General features: G+C 36.7%; 1 protein-coding gene across 2 annotated transcripts; it reads left to right on the top strand.

The window, feature by feature from the left end:
* Positions 1–260: 260 nt before the first annotated feature.
* BORA (BORA aurora kinase A activator) lies at positions 261–26,813 on the top strand. 2 transcript variants are annotated; one of them, XM_044913162.1, is made up of 12 exons: positions 261–326; positions 1,453–1,620; positions 3,331–3,437; positions 6,401–6,446; positions 9,394–9,475; positions 14,846–14,911; positions 15,984–16,040; positions 16,450–16,676; positions 17,219–17,351; positions 19,090–19,703; positions 25,432–25,548; positions 26,611–26,813. In XM_044913162.1, the coding sequence occupies exons 2-12, from the start codon at positions 1,468–1,470 to the stop codon at positions 26,635–26,637; spliced, it is 1,629 nt and encodes a 542-aa protein (XP_044769097.1). In that variant the 5' UTR covers positions 261–326; positions 1,453–1,467; the 3' UTR covers positions 26,638–26,813. The 2 variants fall into 2 exon arrangements, with proteins under 2 accessions (XP_044769097.1, XP_044769098.1); XM_044913163.1 differs by lacking the exons at positions 261–326; positions 3,331–3,437 and having other exon boundaries at positions 1,532–1,620.

Genomic DNA, 26,813 nt, shown 5'->3' with positions numbered 1-26,813 from the left:
CACGCCGGGCAGGCTCCGCCCCTCGCGCTCGTCGCTAGCGTGAGGCTGCGTTGATTTAAATTTGGAGCCTCGTTACTCTGCGCGGAATGCGAAGCGAGGAGTTGCCATTCGAATTTACTACGCGGCCTCGATGCGATTGGTTGGTTCGCGGACAGCGGTACGACGCGATTGGCCAGTTCCCCACAGGGCCCGTGCCCTGGTTGGACTAAGACAGCGCGGAAGCGGGGAGTTAAAGAGTCTATGCCTGTCGTGGGAGCTGACCTGGCCCCTCGGGAGCGCCCTGGAGTCGCCTATTGGGGGGGCTTCCTTTTTATACACACCACTAGGTACGTTCTTTGTAGTCCCTGGCCTTTCCTCCTGTCTTGAATTGGAGAGCTCACTTTTCCTTTCTCCCGACCCACCTGCCCACTGTCCCCGGGGTGAATGGGAGCAGCGAGGGACTAGGTGCCGGGGGAGGGGGGGCCAAGCAGTGATCGTGTAGGGTTGGGAGTGACACTGGCCGGAGTGTCCACCTCTGCACTTCACCCAAGGAAGCCAGCTGCTTCAGCCTTCCAAGAAGTAGATTCTTTCTCCCTAGTCGTATCCCCCTTTGACTGAAAGTAATGCAGTCTGGCCTTCTACCCTGGGCTTCTTAGCGAAAAGGAGGATATTTGAGGAGAGGCAACCAAAGGAGGCGGTTAATTTCCTAGTCCTAATCAGTCATACTTCTTTGAGGGGGGCTAAAGTGGAAGAAAGACACCCGTACACAAGCTTCGTCGTCACGTATTTGCTTGCTACAAATAATTGTAGTTTAGCAACTGTAGTTTAATAGGCAATTGCTGGGATATCCGAAGGATGTTCAAAGTCTTTAGAGACTTGAAGTAATGAATAAATAACTATAGGTTCTTTTAGTTGAAAAGAGTTTTGTGTCTGCTATAACATTTAGTTGCCTCGAAAGTGGACCTGAACTCATTCATATGTGATTGACTGCTACTTATGTGCCACTTCTCTTAGCCTAAATCTTCTGCAAAATGATTATCACTGATACCGTATCTCTCTAGCTTTAAAGGTTATTTGGAGGATCACTTTAGAAAATATATGTGAGGGGCGCCTGGGTGGCTCAGTCGTTAAGCGTCTGCCTTCAGCTCAGATCATGATCCCAGGGTTTTGGGATCGAGCCCCGCATCGGGCTCCCTGCTCGGCGGGAAGCCTGCTTCTCCCTCTCCCACTCCCCCTGCTTGTGTTCCCTCTCTCTCTGTCTCTCTTTCTGTCAAATAAATAAATAAAATCTTTAAAAAAAAAAAAAAGAAAATATATGTGATGCCTCTTTGTAAACTGTAAAAAAAAAAAAAAACAACCCAAGAGCGTTAGATTTTGAGTTCTTTTTGCAAAATATGTTTGTTGAATACATTTTAGTTGTCAAAATGAATGTGGAACTTTGTGGTTTCATTTTTCATACTTATTTCTTTTTAGTTTTCTCTCTGTGCTATGGGAGATGTCAAAGAATCAAGAATGCAAATACCACCGGAAACTCCAGGAAGGATCCCGGTTTTGAATCCTTTCGAAAGTCCTGGTGATTATTCTAATCTCCATGAACAAACTCTCTCCAGTCCTTCTGTTTTTAAATCAACAAAATTACCAGTAAGTTATTCTTGACTAGTATATACAAATTATTTTAAACGTAAACATCTTTTTTTAGAAGGGAGAAATTTATCCTGGAGCACATATGTCTGGAATGTGCTTTTTTAGTTGTAATGTTCACTATAGTGTAGTGATTGGGCTAAAAATAAGTTAGGAAGTTTTTTTTTGTTTTTTGGGGGTTTTTTTAGTTAAAATTTCTCTTTTTTTTTTCTTTCAGTGGATAATGTGTTGGCTTCCTGCAACTGGGTGTAGCTAGATACTATGATTGATGACGTATTTACTAATACTGTATTTGAGGAGACACTGTATCATCTAATTATCTGTTCTCATTTATTCAGCAAATCTATTTGAATGCTGCTGTGTTAGATAAAGTACTACGCATAGAGAAGAAGTCAGGGTCATTAGACACAAACTCTCAAGGAGCTTGTATTCTAATGCAGGAGTCAGCAAACTTTTCCTGTCAAGGGCCAGACAGTAAATATTTCAGGCTTTGCAGGTCATCTTGTTGCTGTTACAACTAGTCACCTCTGCCTTGTATCACAAAAACAGCCATAGGCAATATGTAAACAATGAAACATGGCTGTGTTTCAATAAAGCTTTCTTCATGGACATTTGAATTTCATGTAATTTTCACATGTCATAAAATAATAATTTTTAAAAATTTTCCAACCATTTTTAGTTTGCAGATTGTATAAAAAGAAGCCAACATCTACTCTAAAGGAAAACTCATAACTAATCTAGCAACTTCAAAACAATATATGTGGTATTAGTGGCTAAGGTGATTAAGGGTGATATGGAAAGGAAAGTGCTCTTTTGGAGATTAGGGAAGACTTTATCGCTTTAGCTTATTTTTACTTTTATTTGCTACACTGGAGTTCTTTTGAAGTATGATCTTTTAACCTAGTAAATTACCTAGAAAAACTGCAAAGTGCGTTGCTATTTATGCTATATTTCATATCCGCTAAAACTACGAGCAAGTAAAATTTTACAGTTAATGCAGTTTATATTGAGTTGTAAATATGACCTCATGATTTTTGATTGAACTGTATTAAATTTTAGTTCTCTGTTAATCTAGAATAAATAATAGATTAGCTGCAACTTAATCCTCAAAACCAGAATGTGTGGGATGTTGGATTTTTAAGCCTGGTTTTGTCAAAAATGCATTCAGAATTATAGATTAGGATTTGGGTAAATTTTTGGTTCAGTTGGATAGTTGAATGCAGAAAAGCAGCAGTGATTACCATTCATAATTATTTTAAGGATCAACTATTTTATGAGCTTTTGCAGGCACTTTTGTAGTTAGGACTTCATTTCATTTCAGTTCATTCTTAGTGAAAGTAAAGACCTTTGATAAATCTAGTAAGAGATTTTTACCTTTACATGGGTATGTTGCATCACTGATGAGTATTAATTGTGGAATTTCTATACCTTTATTACTCTACGGTGATTTTTTTTCCATTATTAATGCAATTTTAAAAATCACCCAGATGGAAGATTTGGATATTTTAAAATGTAGTCCAGTCAGTGGACTTAGTGTGATTTGATTACCATTTGCCATTTAATTTAGTGGTAAAGCCAAAATTTAAAATACAAGCTTTGAAATACTTTTGCATTATAACCATTCACATTATTTTGAAGCTGACATTGGTTAGAATTTTGATGAACTATTTTAGTTTGCTTTTACTCATAGGTTCACTTTCTTTTGTTAAGACTCCAGGGAAATTTAGATGGTCTATTGATCAACTAGCTGTGATAAATCCTGTAGAAATAGACCCAGAAGACATTCATCGTCAAGCTTTATACTTAAGTCATTCTCGGTAAGTTTTCCTTTTTTGTATTTAAGTATAATAACATGTTCTTAAGTGAAGAGAGATAGGAAACTCTGAAGGTTGAATATATTTAAGGTAAAGATACCAGGGAGAAAAAATTCTGAAACAGATTTATTGTAGCTAAGTGAAGAGTGAGTTCAAAGAACTATATCCAGAAAGAAGATTCCCTTGCTAACAGTTGTAAACCTAAGTAGGAAACTTTTTTTTTTTTTTTTTTTTTTTAGAGATACTTCCCTCTGCTTCTTATGGGACAGCTGTGCTTTCCAGCACTTGGTAGAGAGAAGAACATTTTGAAATTTGTACCTTTCTACATGATTGTGGCTTCTCCCATTGAATTTTTATGTTGTCTTATTTTTTGGTGGTGTTGGGTAAAGCAAAATGGTCTTTCATTGCTGTTTATCTTTGGGGAAGCCTAAAATCCCAAAACACATTTAATGGAAGGGTATCCATAAGCAACAGAGAGAGCTTTTCTAGACATTATCCAGTTTTGATACAAGACCCTTAGGGGATCTAAATTACATTGTACTGAAGTAAATCTAGTAATCAGAACAGCCTTAACCTTTTGCTGTGTTATGCAGGTTTCGAGCACTAGTGTGCCTCAGACTGGTGGGCTGCTTGATGATGTCCAATGTAGTGAGAACATGCACTTCTTAGGTGGAACAGACCTAGCTTTTGATTATATAGTACTGTAATCTGTAATTATAAATAACAGTGTTTGGTAATAGTTTGGGGGCTTCTTGTTGATGTCAGTTTTATAGTCTGATGTGTTAAGTATTTGAAACAATTGACTACTGGTGTAACCAGCTTTTAGTTTTCAGTCCCAAGGTACATGTGTTGTCAGTCCAAAATAATGGATAATTGTTTTCCCTTTAACTTTAGAATTCAGTCACACAAAAATGTACACATGTTGAGATGCTTTTACAAATATTTGTCTGGATTTTTAACCCCTTCCTCTCTTGGCTTAGTAACTTGATGACCATTCACTGAGAATTAATGTCATCCAGAGGTGTTAGGAAGGGAATAGAATGGGGTTAGAGCATAAGAGGATTTTAACTGAAATATAAATAATACCTTTGAAGAGAAGGTGAAAAGATTATCTAAAAGCAAATGAGTGACAAATCAGACTGATTTTTTTGTTTCACACAAACTCTGTGTTTTATTATTTGCCTCTTGGTATACTCAACCATAGACAACTGTTATCTTCAGTTAAGAGATATTTATTGAGCACCTTCAGGAATACTGAAGAAGCATAGACTATTATTTCTGATATCCAGAGCCAACAGTACAATAAACCAAAGTTGTGGCACATTTCCATACTTATTAATAAATGATACGTCCTCTAGGTAGGTTTATGAAAAGAATCTTGGTGTATTTCAGTAGGTAGATTTATAATACAAAAGAGGGGAAAAGAGTGGGAAAACCCTAATTTTAATTTAATTTACTGATGTAATTCAGTAAATGATTACGGCTTCTACAAAGGATAATGAGTACATTCTCAACAAAATATTCATTGTTGAATATTTTGACTCATTCTTAGAAACAAACAGTGGCTTCCAGTGTCTCTTCCTATCTAATCCGAGGGCCCAATTTCAGTGCTTCCCACCCTTTCATACTGCTCCACATAAAAAATGATAATTGTAAGGCAGATGGGTGTAAATAAATGAATCTGTGCATATGGAAGGTGAACAGTCCTGAAAAGGCCCTCCCCTACTCAGGATCCATTCAGGGTATTCCTGTAACCTATTTGCATCATGCTGGTGTTCTTTGTCAGGATACTCTGTCCTGTATGACTTCTGAGAACCTTCCATGATTAGGTTCTACAATATTTGCCTAAACTGATTTTCACTGCTTCTAGCAATTGCCTGAATATTTCAGGTTCTTAAAGTCCCTCTGATGAAGCAGAAAATGTTTCTGAATGAGGTGATATTAAATCAGAGCTTACTAAATACTATATTGCTGTTATTATTATGCACTGTCATTTTGACCTGGCTTATGTGCATGAGAAGATAAAGAGAACTGAGTTATTTGTCCCCAGAATGGCTGTTGTTGAAGCTGAGATATGTGGATTATCATTGTAGTCTATTTTCTCATCATTCCCTTACTTGAAAAATTCACTTGATTTTAATTTGTGAAACGTACATTTTTATATAAGGTTTGTTAAAGCCACAAATAATATACGTGAAAAATTTTGAGAGACAATCATTTAAATTATAAAAAGAAGTGTTTTACCAATTTATTAACAGAAAGCAAATAATCTTCCTTGGGACAGATTAAAGTGGTCCTCCAAGGCTAGCTGTTTAGTCCTTGGCAAGTCTATGCCTTGTGCTCGAGACCCAACATTTTGTGTTAAATCTTGTAGCTGATAAATTTGTTTTGCTGTAATTGCATATTGTATCAAAGTGAAAAAAAAAATCATTTGGACAGAATTCTATATTGTCATTATTTTATTTTATAATTAATATTTTTGCTTCTTTGTTCAGAACTGTAAGGATGATAGTTATTCTTTTCTTCTATTTCAGAGTAAGAGTTGATTCTAAAATTATAGCTATCATAAGCTTGCTATAACAGAAGAAAGAGAATCTGGACAATTTTTAGATTTCTGTGGAATGAAATACTTCTTAATTTATGATGGTTAAAGGACAATGTTTATTCAAATTGCTTTATGTTGTTAATAGTAATTTAAAAATTATATCAATGTAAGCCCTTGAACAGAAAATACTATTCCATTCAAACTGAATGGAAAAGAGGGAGGTAAGCCTACCAGCACAATGCCAAATACCTAAATGCTGTCATTTACTGAATGTGATAAGACATCAGTTTTTCTCTTAAAATAAGCCTAACATTTGCCAGTTTTCAACAGAAGGAAATTATTTCTTTGAAAGCTTATTATTTTAAATGTTCAATCAGCTGAAGTAATGGCATGGTTATGTTTCTTCTTTATCTCTGTATAGAATAGATAAAGATGTGGAAGACAAAAGACAAAAAGCCATTGAAGAGGTAACTTAAAACTGTTACTGATCATAAAGCCAGTTAAGCATCAATTATGCGCGCACGTCACCCTGTTTAGGATGACTTCCTTCACATCCTTTCCTGTCGCAGATCGCCACCAGCCTGGCCTGTCCCCAGCTGTGTCTGGGCCCCTCTGTGCTCCCGTAAGACCAGCGTTGCTCAGCTATGCCAGGGCCTGTCATAGTGCTCTTACGATACTGTAGTCACTGGTTTAGTGCTTCTCTCCCCTAGACTACCTTCTTTTCTTGGCCAATACTGTACTTCATTTATCTTTTCATTCTCAGGGCCTAGCCGGTTTGTCTTCCTTCTGCCGTCAGCATACCGATGAGTACAAACTTCTGTTTCAACTTGGAGTTTATGTAGAGAAAGTTGAATATTTTCAGACCTTGAAAATCTAGATTGGCATTGGCAATGGTTTTATCGTTTATTGTTAATGCTTTGAATTTTTGAAATAAAATACCTTACTAAAACATAAAAAAAAGTATATTACAAATGTAGGGGTTTTTTAAAATAAAAATAATAAACTAAGTTTTTCACTTTTTGCTGCTTTGTTTGATGATCTCCTCTTAGAGTGCAAGCCAGGGTTATCTATCTAGTTATTTCCCAGAGAGTCTTTATGTCATGGCAACATCTCTTTTTCCTTTTTCCCTCGCTAGCCCCCTCTACCCACCTCTATTCCTTAGCTATATTTGGCTCTCCTGCACCCCAGAAGACTTCAGCTATGCTGTGTGTAGAGATTAAGTGATGCTCTGGCCCCTCCGACACTTATTTTTCTAGTGTTGGTATTGTCTCCTTGTGTTTCAGATATAGCATATTTCTTCAAAAACCGTTGCATGTGCTTTACTCCTCCCAGACATTATACTTCTTTATGTAGTAACTTCAGAATTCTCATTCTGATGCAATCACTTGATTCCACCACAGTTGAATATTCTCAGACTGGTTCCCCTTTCCCAACATTTTAGAAAATATGCTTTCCCTTTAGAATCCTCAATTTTAAAGGGAAATTCAGCAGAAAATTTAAGAAGATGAGGTCGGAGCGAAAATTAGGGTCAGCATATCAGAAACAAGTTAATATATCAGAAACGAATTAAATATTTTCAAATGTATAAATTTTTGAAGAATAAATACATGCAGATAGTCAAAACAAAACAAAATTTGGACTTCAAAGAAAAATTATAAAATGAAAATGAAGAGCTTCTTGTTTCCCATCTTCCTAAAAATAAGTATGTGATATTTCTACTTTCAGATTAATTTTATATATATAACAGCAAATGACCTTTAACAAATAGGATCACCATTCTCGTTTTGCATCTTGCTTAATAATGTTTCTTAGATTTTTTATTATTAGTGCATACTGATTTTTTGTAACAGCATAGTATTCCTTTTATGAATGTGTCATAACCTAACTCAGCCCCTCCTGATAGATATTTAGGTTGTGTTTGGTGTTTTTCTATCACAAATAATGCTTCAGTGAACACACTTGTACATATATCTTTGTGTAATTGCAACATACTTGCTAAGTCAGAGGCTTTGTGTTTTCAGTTTAGGTAAAGTTTGCCATGCCACCCTCCCAAAAGGTGATAGCAGTTTTTACTCCTGGCCATGTTATGACACTTGATGTTTTCTCATGTCTGCAATACTGGTTATTGTTCAGCTTCTTAATTTGTATTATCACTTTAAAAATTTCGTCTTGTTAATTTGGATTTATATGTTTTTCATTTTGATTGAACTAAATACATTGCTTCGTTAGTTGGTGGGTCCTTTATATTTCTGGAAATTGTACTTATCGTAATTTCTGCCCCCCCCTTTTTTTTTTTTACATCTTTCCTCATGTCGAGGAAATTGTTCTTTACCATATGTATAGCAGAATATAAAAATGTTTTGGGGGTGCCTGGCTGCTTCAGTCCTTACAACGTAAGACTAAGACTCTTGATCTCGGAATTTTGAGTTTGAGCCCCACATTAGATGTAGAGATTACTTAAGAAAAGAAAAATCTTAAAAAAAAAAAAAAGAAAGAAAGAAAGAAAACTAAATGTTTTGAATTCGTCCCAGAACAGAGAGTGGGAAGGGAAAAATCCTGTATTAGACTTTATTTTATATCTGGGATGAAAAAAGGAAAGACCTGTATCCAAATGCTCTTATCTCCATTTGAGTGTACTGGCCAGTGGTGTACTATAAATGTTTAACAGCTGGCCCTCTGGCTGTGGGAGGAGGATGATTTTTAGTGACTGCTGTTTTCTCTAATGTAAATACTCCAGCCGTGGCCAGTTTCAAGTTACTGCTGTGACGTTACCGAATGGTAAAAGAAGGGCAGCGGGAGAGCAGTGTGTGTGGGAGTGCCACCATGCTGATGCAGAAGACATGATGAATCTCAGGAGCACCGATTTTGGGGAGTGTCCAATAATTAGCGAGTCCTGCGTTGGGGCTTTTGTTACCTTTTTGTTTTATATATTTATTTGTAAGTTGACAAGTTTTTAACATTGGCTTTAACAACTGATGCACAAAATTCCAGAAAATTTAATAATTAGGTCTTGAGAGCCAGGATAAGCCTGTGCCAGCACAGCAATCATACGAGCTTCCTTGTATACATCTATTTCCATTTATTTCTTCCCTCTTCATCCTCCCTTTTGTCATCTGCACCCTCCCCCCGCCAAAAAATTGGGAGGAATTAAAAGTATTTCTATGATTAATGCCCTTAGATTAATTTGCAAGTTTTAAATTTTAGTGGTTGAAGTATTAACATTTCTCTTTATATATACTTTACATTTCTTTTTATTTTACCTTTGGTCATTTGTGCTTTTAAGTATTAAGATTTTTAAATGCAACTAACTATAAAGTCTGTGTAACATGTTTGATGATTATTTGAAAATAACATGGGTACTTGTTTGTATTGGGGGGGGAATTATACCTAATTGTATGACTTTAATTTTTCTAGTTTTTCACAAAAGATGTCATTGTACCCTCTCCTTGGACTGATCATGAAGGGAAACAGCTTTCAGAGTATCATTCCAGTAAATGTAAGTGTACTAAAAATCATATGAATGAAAATTATTAAATCATAGAATCGTAAAACTCAGTGAATATAAAGCAATATATAGTGAAGTGTCAGCATATCTGCTTTGGTAAGGAGCTTGATACATGTTAGATTTCTGGATACCGGACGATTTAACCTTTTAAGGGTCAGGTTTCCAGGTAAGGCATGAACAAGTCATGAGAATAAAAGGCACAGCATAGAGAATATAGTCAGTGATGTTGTAATAGCGCTGTGTGGTGACAGACGGTAGCTACACTTGTGAACAGAGCATAACATACAGAGTTGTACAGAGTTGTCAAATCACTGTGTTGTGCACATAAAACTGATGTAACGTGTGTCAACGACAAAAAAGCTGTTTAGCGTTTACAATTGAAAATGTGACTAAAATGTACTGAATTCTTATTTTTGGCCATTTTATTCTGAATTTAACTTCTTCATGACTGTTGTGAGTATCAGTTATGATGGTTATAGAGGATCCATTGATGCAGAAATAGTTGGTATTGAATCAAGAACTCAGTTGGTGATTTCTGCCTAATTTTCAAGGTTAATATTTAAAATGAAATTTTTTTTTTTTTTAAAGATTTTTTATTTATTTATTTGAGAGAGAGAGAATGAGAGACAGAGCATGAGAGGGAGGAGGGTCAGAGGAAGAAGCAGACTCCCTGCCGAGCAGGGAGCCCGATGCGGGACTCGATCCCGGGACTCCAGGATCATGACCTGAGCCGAAGGCAGTCACTTAACCAACTGAGCCACCCAGGTGCCCCTTAAAATGAAATTCTTAAATTGCTTTGCTTTTTGCTAATTTGCTGATTTCTTATAAAGGTAGAGGAAGTATGGACACTTGACCTCTAGGGCAGTATTATGTAGCTGATTATATGCAACATATTATTAATAAGGAAACTGAAGGACAAACCAGTAACCTTTTATTTTTCTGCCTTCAGGAAATGGTTATCTTTTATTTGCTCTCACTGTCCTTTGAGTTGTGAGCCATGTTCGAGTATCCCTTGTATATATAGGCTCATTTCAGTGAAATTGCCTACTCTTCTATATAGCATTCATTAATTATGCTCTCAGTATAAGAAGGACTGTTCCGTCCTTTATCAAAAACACAATAATAGGTAAAATGGATTGAGCACTCTCCATGTGCCAGACAGTGCTAAGTGCTTTCAGTAATTCCTTACAACAGCTCACCTGAGGGAGGTACTATTATTGGCCTCATTTGATGAGAAAAGCTAGTTTTAGAAAGCTTAGAGCACTTGTTCAGGATTACAAAGAGGATAAAAGTGGTAGAACCTGGAGTCACAACTAGACGTTTTCAGTTGGAGTCTGTATTCTCAGCCATGACAAACAGAAGGTAGCATGCAGTAGTGGGTGGAGACCTGAGCTGGAAACCTCCTGCTACTATAAACCTACAGGGGTGATCTTGATCAAATTATTCGGTCTCTTTAGACCTCAGCTTTTTATTTATAAGATAAAGGAGGTGAACTACATAGTTGTCTCTCCCAGCTCTTAAAATTTCTGTCCAGGGTGACATTTTCATAGACACTAGTTTTTTCCCCCAACTCTTCATGTTGATTTTTGACAAGGTGAATCAACCTTCTTATATGGTCTTTTTACAGGTGGGCACAGGCAAAAATGGTTTTGTTTATTCACATTGGCTTATACTGTTAACTTTTACTATTTTTAATACTTGTGCAGCAAGGTGCTTCAATGAATATCCTCGTGTGTTTTTATTTATGGACTTGAGTGAGAATTTATTTGGAATATACACATAGGCTGAGAATTCCTAGCGTATAGACTATGTGTTTACCTGTTTTGACTATGCAGTGGCCCCCTTCTCCAGAATGAATGCACAGTCTACATGACCACCAACAGTGCCTAGGATTCCTATGTCCCCACATCCCTGCCAGCACTTGGCATTATCCAGCTTTCAAATGTTTGCCTTTCCTTTTTTTTTTAATTTAATTTTATTTACATTCAAATAATTAACGTATAGTGTATTGTCAGTATCAGAGGTAGAGTTCAGGGGCGCCTGGGTGGCTTAGTCGTTAAGCATCTACCTTCAGCTCAGGTCATGATCCCAGGGTCCTGGGATCGAGTCCCGCATCGGGCTCCCTGCTCCACGGGAAGCCTGCTTCTCCCTCTCCCACTCCCCCTGCTGGTGTTTTTGCTCTCGCTATCTCTCTTTCTGTCAAATAAATAAATAAAATCTTAAAAAAGGGAGAGTTGAGTGATTCATCTGTTGTATATAACACCCAGTGCTCATTACATCACATGCCCTCTTTAATGCCCAACACCCAGTTACCTCATTCCCCCACCCACTTCCCCTCCAGCGACCCTCAGTTTGTTTCTTCTGATTAAGAGTCCCTTTTGGTTTGTCTCCTCGATTTTGTAATTTTGTCTTGTTTTATTTTTCCCTCCCTTCCTCTATGCTCCTCTGTTTTGTTTCTTAAATTCCACATATGAGTGATAATGCATGATAATTGTCTTTCTCTGATTGACTTATTTCACTTAGCATAATATCCTCTGGTTCCGTCCATGTCGTTGCAAATGGCAGGATTTCATTTTTTCGATGGCTGAATAATGTTCCATTGTATATATATATACACCACATCTTCTTTATCCATTCATCTGTTGATGGACATCTGGACTCTTTCCATGGTTTGGCTATTGTGGACACTACTGCTATAAACATTGGTGTGCAGGTGCCCCTTCAGATCACTACATTTGTATCTTTGGGGTAAATACCTAGTAGTACCGTTGCTGGGTTGTAGGGTAGCTCTATTTTTAACTCTTTGAGGAACCTCCATCCTGTTTTCCAGAGTGGCTGCAGCAGCTTGCATTCCCACCAACAGTGTAGGAGGGTTCCCCTTTCTCCACATCCCCGCCAACATCTGTCGTTTCCTGACTTGTTAATTTTAGCCACTTTGACTGGTGTGAGGTGGTATCTCACTGTGGTTTTGATTTGTATTTCCCTGATGATGAGTGATGTTGAGCATTTTTTCATGTGTCTGTTGGCCATTTGTATGTCCTCTTTGAAGAGATGTCTGGTCATGTCTTCTGCTCATTTCTTGACTGGATTTATTGCTTTTGGATGTTGAGTTTGATAAGTTCTTTATAGATTTTGGATACTAGCCCTTTATCTGATAAAAAATGTTTGCCATTCCTAATGGGTTGTTTGACATTCTAAATGATTGTTAAAATTTTCATTTCTTTATATACTAATGGTCTTTGAAATTTCCTTTCTTGTAAAATACCTGTGTATAATTTATTGGCTATATTTTTATTGGAGTTACTGGGTTTTTTTTCTTGGTAATTTCTAAGACACCTTGTTTAACAAAGTTATACTGGTTCTAAACATTTCATATACCATCTCCCATTCTGTCATATGTATGCTGTTTTTGTTCTTGATGTCTTTGGTTGCATAGAAATTCTAATTTTGATGTAATCAAATCCATCAATTTTTTTTTTCTCCTTTGATTGTGTTTTAAGCTTATTTAAGAAGCCCTTCTAGGGGGAAGGAACCAAGGAAACACTTGCAATAGAGTTGAAAAGCATAATAATGCTGCATTTGGTGTCTTTCTGATCTAAGGAGGTCAGGGAAGGCATGCTAGTAGAAGATAATTTAAGCTGAGACCTAATTAGCCAGACTCAGCAAATGAGGGAGAAAAGTCTCACATAGTAAATGTGAGAGAGAACCTGGTTTTTTTTAGGTGCTCAAATAAATAGTGTTTAGTTGGAGGGCAACTGTGCTAGAGACAGACAAGGTTTTGAAGGGCTTTCTACGATGCTAAGGTGTATGGACTCTAGCCTGAAGACCAAGGACGTTACAGGGTTTTCTGTAGCAGAGTACCTTGATTACATTTGCTTTATAGAGGGTCACACTGCTTACAGCAAAGAAAGCATTCAAATGTAGAATTTTCTTTTTTACTTTTTTACTCATTCTGACAATATTTACTAGGCGACTTTATTTACCCATCCACCCACTTACTCATTCACCCATTTATTTAAGTTTATTAGGTTACTAGTCTTTATTCTGTAATGTTCTTTAAGCTTTCTGACCTTTTTGTTTGTTTGTGGTCTCCTTGCCTTTTCCTTCCTTTTGTTTATATTAGTCATTTTTGTCATTGTGTGTGTTTTTTTCTTTCTTTTTTTTATTATGTTATGTTAATCACCATACATTACATCATTAGTTTTTGATGTAGTGTTCCATGATTCATTGTTTGCGTATAACACCCAGTGCTCCATGCGGAACGTGCCCTCCTTAATACCAGGCTAACCCATCCCCCCACCCCCTCCCCTTTAGAACCCTCAGTTTGTTTTTCAGAGTCCATAGTCTCTCATGGTTCGTCTCCCCCTCATTGTGCATTTTTTTTATCTCATGATTTTCAAGTTACAAAACTTAGTAGTCATTAATTTTCAATTAAAAAAATATTTGCAGCCCTACTTTTGGTTCCTGTTATGAAAAGAAACTGAACATAGTTTTTTTTTAAAGATTTTATTTATTTATTTGAGACAGAGAGAATGAGAGACAGAGAGCACGAGAGGGAGGAGGGTCAGAGGGAGAAGCAGACTCCCTGCCGAGCAGGGAGCCCGATGCGGGACTCGATCCCGGGACTCCAGGATCATGACCTGAGCCGAAGGCAGTCGCTTAACCAACTGAGCCACCCAGGCGCCCAAAACTGAACATAGTTTTATCAAATTTTAGGTTCTGTTGAAATAATCTGGCATTTTAATTCAGACAATTTATATCACCCATTTTGCAAAAGCATTAAGCAACAGAGGATCTGTTTGAGGACTTTGAGGTTGACTAACATGCATCCTCAGTCTTTTAAGATTGACATAATACAGAGTAACCATACTTTCTTTAAAAACTATTACTTGGTGCCTCTTTATTTGCTATGGTAATCCTTCAAGTTTTATCTCTGTGCTCCTTCAAAATTAAAACACTAACAGAAACATGCCAAATTATTATATATGCAGGTATTTATTTTAAAAGTGTTATAGAATGAAAGTTTTCACTTTGTTTATTTTTTTACTCTGGAAAAGGTCACCCTTAAAGTAAATGGAGAATATAAAATGTAAGATTTCAGGGGCGCCTGGGTGGCTCAGTCGGTTAAGCGTCTGCCTTCGGCTCAGGTCATGATCCCAGGCTCCTGGGATCGAGCCCCGCATCGGGCTTCCTGCTACGCGTAAAGCCTGCTTCTCCCTCTCCCACTTCCCCTGCTTGTGTTCCCTCTCTCGCTGTGTCTCTGTCAAATAAATAAATAAAATCTTTAAAATTAAAATAAAAAAATAAAATATAAGAAAAATAAAATAAAATATAAGATTTGACACTTAAAATGTTTTATAGGTATTAATATAACTAGTGAATCTCCAACTGGAAGAAAACTGACCATCCATTCTGAGAAAAGCAATGGTGAGTATGAATATACTCTGAAATGAAGAATGTTCCACATTAAGCTACATTTGATTTTAAATTCAGTTTTTGTGATAACACTTTACTCTGGAGTCGAAATTGTTTAATTATGAATGAGCTATAGGAGAGCTAATTTTTTTTTTTTTTTAATTTATTTGACAGAGACACAGTGAGAGAGGGAACACAAGCAGGGGGAGCGGGAGGGGGAGAAGCAAGCTTCCCGCAGAGCAGGGAGCACGATGTGGGGCTTGATCCCAGGACCCTGGGATCATGACCTGAGCCGAAGGCAGACACTTAACGACTGAGCCACCCAGGCACCCCATGGAGAGCTAATTTTTAAAAACAATTAGAATAGATATGTCCCTCCATGTTTTAGAAATAGCAGTAGTGTGTGTGTGTGTGTGTTGTTGTTGTTTGAAGCATATGAGTCAATTTCTGGTTTTGGAAAGCATTTTTCTGAAAATTTGTGAATAATTAGGAAATCTATCCCCAAATAGAGTTGACCCTTGAACAACATGGGGGCTAAGGATACCAGCCCCCTATGCACTCGAAAATCCATATATAATTTTTTACTTCTGCAGAATATAACTGCTAATAACCTACTGTTGACTGGAAGCCTTACTAATAACATAGTCAATTAACATGTATTTTGTTTGTTACATGTACTATGTAGTGTATTCTTACAGTAAGTTAGAAGAATACGTTAAGAAAATCCTCAGGAAGAGAAACTACATTTATAGTACTGTACCGTAGTTATTGAAAAACAGGTACATGCAGTTTAAACCATGTTGTTCAGGGGTCACTGTAGGGGCTGGCTTCTTTTCTGATTCCAGTGCCGGCAATACAACCAGAAGTTAACTCTTACCATTAACAGGTTTATATCAGAGCTGGAAGATGTAGGAAACTGCTTATAGAAGGGTGGCATGTTTTTAATAGAATGCATAAATGAAATAATTCAATTTGGCTGGAACATCATGGGGAGATGGTTGATTGGGAAGCACATGCTAAATTGCATGTAATATGCTTGCATTGATTTATCCACATTTGTATTTATTTATCTGCTTGCTTCCAGCTGCTTGTCAGACATTGCTGTCTCTTCCTGTGGATTTTAATTTAGAAAATGTATTAGGTAAGTATCGTATTTGTTTAAACCTTTAATAACTTAGATAGAAGGTTTTGTTTTGATGGCTTTTTGTAAATGGAAATAGGTGGCATTGTCTCTTTCTAAAGAAGTGGGAAAATGGTCCTAAAATTTCTTTTTCTATAACTTGGCCTGATGAGCATTTTTGTCATAATGAATTTTGCTTTAGACATAAACTATTCATTGGCACATCTTATTGGTTTTACCTATGCTAATAAGTACTCAAAAAAGAATAATTTCAGATTTCAAACGTCACATATGCAATTAAACTTTGCCCTCTTTTTGAAAAACATCCTAATATATAGTACATGCTTTTTTTTTTTAATCATGTAACTGAAGCATAATTGCTCTTCAGAATGACTAGCTTTGCCTTTTATCCTGTTAATATTAAATATAGGTGACTATTTTAGAGCTGATGAATTTTCAGATCAATCTCCTGGAAACCTCAGTTCTTCGTCCCTCAGAAGAAAGCTGTTTTTAGATGGCAATGGAAGTATTTCTGACTCCTTACCTCCAGCTTCTCCCAGAAGTCCTCGCAGTGGTGCTCAAGCCTCAGTTGAGGTTTTTTATTCGATAGATTTATCTCCTGTACGGTGTAGGAGCCCTGTGCAGACACCAAGTTCGGTAAGAAGCGTATGAAAAGTGTACTGTAGTTTGCTAGAGATTCATCTCGAGGCTCATTTTGTCCGCAAGGAATGGTTGCTTTGGGGTTTTATATTTCATGAGGGGTTAGACCAGTTCACATTTTGTCATTAGTCAGGAATGTTTTGGTTAGACTCCATTTTTGTATTTAGAGGTATACAGGATGGCCAGATTAATCATGAGTCTCAAGGACTTCAGCGTAAGTTGTTTTCTGAGCTGTGTAAGGTTTTCAGTTTACCACAGCTGGATTGACATTAATGGAGTAATTTAATTTAAAGTTGTTCATAAACAGCTGCATCTGAGATAGATTGGTGTGTTTAAACACTGCATTTATATTTTATTTTGACTAACATACTCTATTTCAAAATTTTTCCAACAGTCTTCTTAATTGTTCTTGCCTTTTGGTGAATGACCAAAGTTTATATGACCTACTTGGTAAACGTGTTTTGAAGATGAAAATAAATAGCATATGGTATAACAAATTGAGAAAGAGAACCGTATAATTTTATTTATTTTTATCACAGGGGCAGTTTTCTTCCAGCCCTATTCAGGGCAGTGCAAAAAAATACAGCTTGGGAAGTAGAACCAGCCCTTCACCTCTTTCTTCACCCACTTTCTCACCAATTGCATTTCAGATAGGAAAGACTCCACTCTCGGGTATGTCTCATAAGAAAGTACCTAATTTCAATTTCTATATTTACCAACATTTGTTATTAAAGAGTTTTTTTAGCTTGTTCTAACTGTAGAGCTCTAAATGACCCACTAATCTTCTAAAATTTAAAAACTGGCTTTTTAAAACAAAAGGAACAATTTACCTTCAAAACCTGGATTCTTGACAAAGTTCTACACTAGTATTAAACACCGGTCATCTGATTAGCAGTATTTATATCAAGCATTCTTGTAAAGGGAATCAAAGAAAGATGACGGTTTTAGAGTTAAGTTGGTTTCTGTGTGCCTTCTGACCTGTAGGTTCAGACTTTGTAATCAGATATTCGTATTTTGTAAAGATACGTTTGTTTGAGTAAGACTTTTAAGGTAAATTTAGTGTGTGGAAATTTACATATTTCTCTTTGCAGTATGTTAGTTGCTCTGAAATAAAATTTTAACTCCTTTGAAAAAATCACAATAAAAAGCTATGCATAATAAATAAAATTGGAAACCTGAAAATTACTTTTGTTAGTGTTTATGTATGTATATGTACTTTTGCATAAATATGTATGTACTTTTGTTTGGAGATAGACACACATACACCATAGTTCTGTGGTCTGCTTTTTTCACAAAGTATTATGAATATTTTCATAGGTCATTCAAATCATTTATTATTGTATGAAACAATGATTTTGAGATGTATCATTTGTTTTCAACCATTGATGAACATTTAGATTGTTTCTAATTTATTTTATCAAAATAATTATTTTGTACATATTTTAGGTTAAATTCTCAGAAGTGGAATTATTTGGTCAAAGGGGGTGAATGTTTTTAAGGATCTTGATGAATTTTGTCAAATTTTCTTTATAAAAGGTTGTACCAATTGAAATTTTCATCAGTAGTACATAAGAAAGTCAGTTTCTGCCATGTAGAAGCACTGGTATTACCATTCTTTGTGGTGTTTCTTAATTTGTTATATTACAAAGATGTCTCTTACTGCTTTAATTTTTGTATCAAAGATACAAAATGATGGTGTTGAACTCTTTCCGGATATTTATTGGCCCTTTATTTTGGGGGAGGGATTCTTAGTTCGTACTTCACTGTTTTCGTTAAACAAATGCTTTCTTATTGCTTCAACTTCCATATTTTTTATTATTTATGTGGCTGACCACTTCATATGTTTATTTGCCATTGGGAGGATTGTTTATGGGCTTTTGCCCATTTTTTTAAACTTCTGTTTTTTGTTAAGCCAGTGAAGTTATAAAAAGTATTATATTTTAAAGCACCTTTATCATTTTGATTACCATTGTTAAGCTCTTTGTTATTGCAAATATTATTTTACAATTTTTTGGTTGCTTTTTAACATTGCTTATAGTATTTTGCAAGGTTTTTACCTGCTTCATTTACCGGGTATAACTATTAACTTGCAGCTCTCGGCTGATTTGTCCAGTATCTTCTTCATATATGAACACTATTACTATAGGAGCAATATGTTTATGAGGAAATAATTCTCAGGGAGTAAATTATTTTGTTTAATTAAAAGGAAATGCCAGAGGAATTCTTTTTGAAGAGTCTTATGCTGCTTACTGAGACACATTCATTTGTGCTGTTGTTTGTAACACCAAAATTTCACTTCAGTAAACAGTACAATGTTCCAGAAATCCAATTTTTCTGGCATTAAAACACTTAGTAATGTCTTTTCCATTTGCATGTTTTTATGATGGAATTTTTCCCTTCCAATCTTTAGAACAAAGGAAGTTTACTTTTCATTCTCCTGATAATTCGGCTGGAACAACAAATTCTAATGGAATTACTAATCCATGTATCAGAAGTCCTTATATAGATGGCTGCTCACCAATTAAGAATTGGTCTCCTATGAGACTCGAGATGTGTACAGGCGGTACTCAGTATCGGACCTCCCTGATTCGGATACCTTTCGCTCTCGAGGCTCACGGGGAAGATGAAGAAGATCCGGTGAATCTTCCTTCCACAGAATCCTCGTCACCAGCCATGGACACGGGTGGAGTACACCTGCGGCAGGTGACCAGTGACACTTCTGCACATGGCACACGTTTGGTAGTGACTGCCATGTCTATTACACAGAATCAGTCCAGTACTTCTGAGAAAGAATTAGCACTGTTGCAGGATGTTGAAAGTGAGAAGGAGAACAACACTGTGGATATGGTTGATCCTATAGAAATAGCAGATGAGAACACTTGGATTAAGGAGCCGGTTGATAATGGGAGTTTGCCCATGACTGATTTTGTGAGTGGGATTGCCTTCAGTATTGAAAACTCTCATATATGCATGTCACCTCTTGCAGAAAGCAGTGTCATTCCTTGTGAAAACAGTAACATTCAGGTAAGAAATTTTAATATTCTAGAGTCCTTTACTTTCTCCCTTATTCTGTGTTTTTCTGAGATTATACTAAGAAAATAGGTTAATTGTGAGGACTGTAGTATTATATAACTTTATGTGTGTGTGTGTGTGTGTGTAAATATATATATATGATATTTTTTAAAAATATCAATCCATGGTGACACTAAGAGGGTTAGTTTCTTTTAATTGGGACTGATGTTGCATATTTAATATTCACATTCACTGGTACTTATTTGGAGTAGGGAAAGATGAGAGCAGAAAAGAAATCAAGCTGCTCTGTTTTTATAGAGTGCTAGGGTCAGGCAACTTCTCAGGATTCATCTCTCTTTCATTCATTAATTGTCATAGTCTTTGAGCTGAGAATTTTGAAAGAACTTTAAAATAGTCAAAAAGGCAATTTTTACCTGCCATTTTATAGTAACAACATCTAGCTCTTATGTAGCTCTTACCTTTTTCCAGGTATTTTTCTGAGTATTATTCTGAGTAACACTTTACATGTGTTAATTTATTGAATCTTCACAGGGTTATTGTGAAATAGGTGGACTATTATCCCCATTTTACAGATGAGGAAACTGAGGCTCAGAGAGGTTAAGTAAAATACCTCTATTGGTAGCAAGTACTGGTGCCAAGATTTGAATCCTGGCAGTATGGCTTTAGAGTTCACGTTCTTGAATCCGAGTTTGTACTGACTCATGGTAATAGCTAACATGTACACAGGGTTTCAGTGTGTCAGGTGCTTTTTCAACCACTTTATATGTAGTCATTCATTTAATTCTCCCACCACCCTATAATGTTTTAGTGCTGTCAGTTTTGGAATGCTAAAATTTAAAACTCACAGAGGGTTTCTAAATGACCCAAAATTAAATATAATCCTCTGCTCGTGTTTTTATGTCTGTATCGTCTCTTCTGACTTCTAGGATCTTTGTTCAGAAAAAATACACTAGAATCACTTTTATATGTGTTAGCTTCTAAATTTGGTTCCTGAGGGAAAAAGCACTTACATCGAACTTAGCCTTCACGGTATTGTTAACTTCTTTTCCTCTCCTTTTTCCTCACTGCCTTTTTTTTTTTTTTTCAGACCATTTATATAAGAATCAAAATGCTTTCATTGAAATACACTTTAATTATCTAACTCAACTACCCATTGGAAGCCTATTTCACTACTAAATTGTCATCCAGTCTATACTTGAGTGTCTGCAGGGGTATTCTAATCCGTTTTCGGGCTTCTCTTATCATTACAAGCCTCTTCCTTATATTGAACTAAAATATGGTTCTGTGTGATATGTACCAGTCAGCTTCAGTTTGACCCTTTGGGCCGTATCATAATAATATTTACCTTTGGCAGAGCATTTAATAGTTTAAAAACTTCAGACATTCTTATTTTCCCTTCACCTCTCCTATGTTCTGTTTCCTGTTTTCTGCATTCCATTCTTGTCTTTCCTGGTTTACCTCTCACTTTACTGGAACACATTTTCTGGTAGCTTTGTGAGGAGGAGTACATTTTTAGATACTGCATGTCTAATCATGTATTCTTCATTCTCTCACATGAGAGTTTGGAAATAATTGTCCTTCAGACTTTGAAGGCATTGTTTCATTGATTCTACTTCATTATTGCTGGTGAGAGATCCGAAACCATTTTAATACTTAATCTTTTGTATATGATCTTTTTCTACCCACCCCTGGACATGTATAGGATCTTCTCTTCGTCTACAGTGTTCAGCAATTTCAGTGATTCTTTGGCGTGGGTATCTTTTTGTCCATAGTACTGGGCACTCAGGAGAGCCTTACGATCTGTAAACTCATGCCCTTCCCTTCTTGGATCTTTTTTTGAATAATATCTTGGATTTCTCCTCTCTCCCTTTCATTTTTCTTTCTGGAATTTCCTTTTAATTCTCCAATTTTTAAAAATCTTTCCACTATATTTTTTATTTCATTTTTGTTTGCGTATCATTAACTTCTAAGGCTTTTTGGGGGTGGAGGGGCTTTGTTTTTACTTTTGGTATTAATTTAAAAATCTGTAGCATGGCTGGCAAGGCATCCAATGGTCTGACCTTTGCCTTACTCATCAGCTTCATTTTGTTTCCCTTCATTCTCTTTGTTTCGGTCACATTAGCTTTCCAGAGTTTTAAATAACCATCTTCCTTCTTGTTAAAAAGAGCCTTTCCACACTCTGCTTAGAATTCCTCTCTCTCCTACTTGACCTGTTTAACTCCAATTTGTTTTTTAGTTCACAACTTAATGATCACATCCTCAAAGGAGCCCTCCCTGATCACACTAGCCAAGCCAGATCTCGTCATATGGTTTCATAATTCCATGTACACTTTGCATTATTTCCATTCAGACCACTTATCGAGTAGTCATGGGTGTTTTTGTTTATCCTAGAGCTTATGTGTAATAGCTGCTTTTAAATATTTGTGGAATGAAAACAATGAATGTATAGGTAAGTTCAACCAGAGGGACTGTATGAAGTGAGAACAGTGAGCCAATCAGTGTTTGGAACCCTGAGGAAAAGTCAAGGGTTTGGTAAAGAAAGGCGATTCCCCCAAAGGAAACTAAGAAGGACCAGCCAGAGGGGAGAGAGGGACATGAGGAAAGCATAGTGTCATGGAACATCTTAAGGAAAGAGTGGTTAGTGCTATTAAAGTAAAAGCAAGGAATATAGGGCTTGAAAAGTGGCTGTTGAATTAATAACGGAAGTAATTTGGTGAGTGAACAGCCTCAAGGTGGGGTGGTGAAAAGTGAATGGAAGGAGGGTAAAGAAGGTGAAGTCATGAAAAATTATGTGTAGAGAACTCTTTGAAGAACCTTTGTTGTGAAGGGGAGGGTTATCATAGCTAGAGAAGAACATTAAAGTCCAAAATCTTTTTGTAGTTTCTTTTTTAACTTTGTTTTTACTTTAGATGGGAGAAACTAGCATATTTTAAGTTGAGAGGGAGAAGAGTAAAAAGAACAAAGAAAATTAGAAATTGGGCAGGATAATTATTAATAATAGGTATCAATTATGTATCCTTTTCACATACCAGAGACCAGGGCAAGTATTTTACAGTTAGAATCTAATCCCCATGATGCTTTACAGCAGATGCAATAAATCTAATCTGTAAAATCGTGATGCATTTTATACATGAAGGAACTGAGGTGTGCAAGATGGGATAGAATCTAGAGCTCTGGGAGGAGGATTAGCACAAGTAACCCTTCCACTTTCATAGGGGACAAGGGTGGGGGGCTGGGATGGACGTGGGTACATATATTTGTAGCTGGGAGCTAATATGGCTTTAAGGAGCTTGGGCTTGGGAAAGCAAAGTGGCAGATTTCAGTTTATTTCCTAGCTCAGTTAGTTTTATCAGTTTCAGGAAGTGAGAGCTTCTTTGAGTTTGTTCCCTCTTATTTAAAATGGGGATAATAAGAGGACTGTAGGATAATAGTTTGATCATTGTGAGTTGAGTTCATGTGAGTATACTTACAATGCCTAAATACTCCCTTAGGAATGGGCGACAAAGACTTCTGTGACAGGTAGCAAGCAAGAGGCACAGAGGACAAGGAAGATGAGGGTGGTGAGCGAAGGGCGAAAGTGCTGAGGCCTGATTGCAGGGAATGCATTAGAAGCCACAGTGCTTGCCAGTTGAGAACCTGAACCTGGAATGTTTTTGAAAGACCACATCTGATTTATGTGGGAGAAAAATACAGTAACAGTGTGTAGGATGATTGGCAATAAAAACACCATTTATAGGTAGCATAGTCCAACTGGAAGAAGATCTACATTGCATTCAGAACTAAACTTGAATTAGAGTTCTGTCATTTACAGGCTGTGGATCTTAAGGCAAGGTCCACTTCACAGCGAGCCGAGCATGACTTTTTAATCTTTTATAGCCCTCTTCCTTCTCAGCTCTAAAATGTTGCTGATGCCAATTTCGATGCCTGTGGGGAGTTACGAGATGATCTATATTGTCTGGTTGGTTCATGGTAGGCATCCCCATTAGTAGTGGTCTACATGAGGGCCAGTGCGGTCAGCCACCATCTTATGGGGCCCCCCATTGATTCTTCTCTTCCTAAGGAGAAGAATCTTCTCTTCCTGTGTCTTACTCCCTAACGTATTAATTTTTCCCTTGATATATTCAGTTATGCATTACTATTGAGTTGTATAAACCAGTTGTTTGGCACTGGTGATAAAAGGAAAAGTAATTGTCAGATTCTCTGGGAGCAAACTGATAATTCGCTTTTGATAAAATAGCTGTGGAATGGTAACAGAGCCAGGTGTTTCCCCCTGGAACATAATGGGAGATTCTTCTTTTACGTGTCACAAGGGTTTTGTTCAAATAGAACATGACTCCAGTAGTGAACACATACTCATTCTTCCCTGAAAACTGGAAACATTTTTCTGAAGATTATGGTAGAATGCACTTTCTAGGCTATTCTAATGTTTGTGATGGAGACAAAAAGTACAGCCTTTTCCTTCCTCTGACCCTAATTTGCAGGAAAGAGTTTAAGTGCAGGGTGAGTCCCTCACGGGGTTTGGTGTTATTTGGTGCTCAGCACCGTGCAGGTAGATGTAGTGTGTGTCGTGGACAGGGGCGTGGGAGCCTCAGCTCTTCATCACCTCATTCTGTCCAACCCTGTGAAAGGCCACCTTTCTGAACCTCTGCTTCCTCAGCTGTGAAGTCTATAGGATTGCTGTAAGGACAAAGTAAGGATGGTAAGATGGAGAGTGCCGAACAGGCCCGGGCACTTTTTTAGGACCTCAATAAGTATTTATCCTCTATGTACCAAAACTGAAGTTTGCCAGAATCCCTTTTTTCACTTGGGGCTTGCAACAGTACATCCGAGAGAATGCTACAATTAATTAAAATGAAAAGTTGAACTAACATCTAGAGCCATTATATATGTGGTATTATTATGAAAGTAAGTTTGTATTTCAACAATGGGTGTGAGTATAATATAACTGACCTTTTAAAAAATGTGAATTATCTTGAATACTCTTAAAGATAGCATGCCTTTTAGGTAAATCCTACTTAGAGATAAAACCAAGCTATTCAGAGACAAGCTTGGTAAAGCTTGAATTGAAGAAGTTGACTATATAATCCTCACTTTTATCTGCTGGGTGTGATCACACAGTAACAGGAAAGCAGGTTCATAGTGCCTTGTTCAGATTCTAAAGGAAACTACAAGATGTATTTTATCAAAAGGAATGGTGTAATATAGTGACTACTTTGAAGAACAACCAGTTCTATATAGAACTACCTCTTATATTTCTGTATTTTAAATTTAATTCAGTATGATCAATATTAAATAATACATTGTATTGTTCTCTTGTGAATCGTAGTATATAGGAGTGCCTGGGTGGCTTAGTCATTAAGCGTCTGCCTTCGGCTCAGGTCATGGTCCCAGGGTCCTGGGATCGAGCCCCGCATCGGGCTCCCCTCAGCGGGAAGCCTGCTTCTCCCTCTCCCACTCCCCCGGCTTGTGTTCCCGCTCTCACTGTGTCTCTGTCAAATAAGTAAATAAAATCTTTAAAAAAAAAAATAGTAGTATATAGTGACTCACTTACTTTATATTTATATGTAAGTTGTATATTTTATAGGAATATATAATTTTAGAAATATTTTATATAAATATTTTTAATTTTACTTAAACATCAAAGTTCCTCAAATTTTGTGGATAAGTGAACCCATTTGCAATGTTATCCTTGATGTTTTTTTTTCATCCCTCCTGTCAGATGGATAGTGGCTATAACACACAGAATTGTGGAAGCAATATTATGGATACTGTTGGAGCAGATAGTGATGCACAAACCTTGGAACTTGAGAATAAATCTCAAGTTTTTAATACAAAGGTATGGAAAAAACAGAGAAAGCTTGATATGGTTGTCTAAGTATTTATTTAATATGACTTTTTTCAGGGGCACCTGGATGGCTCAGTTGGTAGAGCATGTGACTTGATCTCAGGGTTGTGCGTTCGAGCCCCACCTTGGGTGTAAAGATTACTTAACATCTTTAAATATTTTTTTTTCCAGTATTTTTTCCACCCATTTTGCTTAAAATTTTGTTAATTATGTTTATGCCTCATCCTGTTTTCAGTTCATTTAACAGCAGATGGTGGTTTTTAAATCAAAACACTTCATTTTCCTAAATAACTCTTTGGCTATGGGACAGGTTAAGAGGCTGGAGAGGGAGAGCTAGTCCTACTTTGGAATAGGCACCTGAACTCCTTTCCTTACAACTAAAGGGGAATAGGAATAGGGGTGCCACGACTGTTTTTTTTTGCCTCTAACATTGTTTCAAAATTGAAGTTAAAGAAGAATTTTAATTATTAGGAAAATGATATAACTGAGAGACCACACATCAAAGTAAGAACACTCAAAGGTAAGGGCTCTTTTCTTAAAATCCAAAAGCCTTTCAAGACTATGAATAACATACCTTACCTACTAAGTATTTGTAGAGGTATACTTTTGACTAGGACATTTACTGTACCTTCTAGGTAGGATGGTTATAACTATATGCATATTTGAGGAAAACCGGTCATAATTTTAGGCAGTAATCAGGACAATCTTTGATATTTATATGCCAATTTGTTCATAAACACAACAGCAGCAAGTGTACAACTGAACAGAACTTTCTCCAGGTGAATATTAAGATATAATATGGAGGCCACCTTAATTTCCCTTTCCTCCATTTTGTTGAGGTGGGATTATAGTTGTTCATTTAAAAGTAAGCAAGCATTACGGTATAGGAAAAGGACTTTTTGATGCAGAATATTGATTTATAGAAAACCCTATCTTCACTGTCCCTTTAGAATTCATAAGGAAATCTGCATTCAGGTTTTAAAACATGGTAGCTACACCCTTGAATAGTCCTATTCAAGCAGCAAATAAGGTATTTTTTTTTTTACCCCACAGGAAGACCGTGTAACACAGAGGTGTTGAATGAAAACAGCAACTCCTCCTCAAGGCAGCAGTCCATAGAATACCTCTCAGAACCAAAGACCAGTGGCTCCTCACATAATTTTTTATGCACAGGATCAATAATGTGATCGTGATTGGGAAAAAGTTGCTTCAACTAACATGCTTCGCTTTTTTTTTTCCTCCCTTAATGTGAAAAA

This window comes from Neomonachus schauinslandi, chromosome 3, assembly GCF_002201575.2.
Source record: "Neomonachus schauinslandi chromosome 3, ASM220157v2, whole genome shotgun sequence".
Classification (NCBI taxonomy): domain Eukaryota; kingdom Metazoa; phylum Chordata; class Mammalia; order Carnivora; family Phocidae; genus Neomonachus; species Neomonachus schauinslandi.
This window is presented reverse-complemented; position numbering and strand designations above follow the sequence as displayed.

Coding starts and splice junctions, on each gene's coding strand:
- BORA (XM_044913162.1), top strand. CDS start 1,468: ATGGGAGATGTCAAAGAATCAAGAATGCAAATACCACCGGAAACTCCA. Junction 1,621..3,330: donor TTAAATCAACAAAATTACCA/GTAAGTTATTCT, acceptor TCTTTTGTTAAG/ACTCCAGGGAAATTTAGATG. Junction 9,476..14,845: donor AGAGTATCATTCCAGTAAAT/GTAAGTGTACTA, acceptor AATGTTTTATAG/GTATTAATATAACTAGTGAA.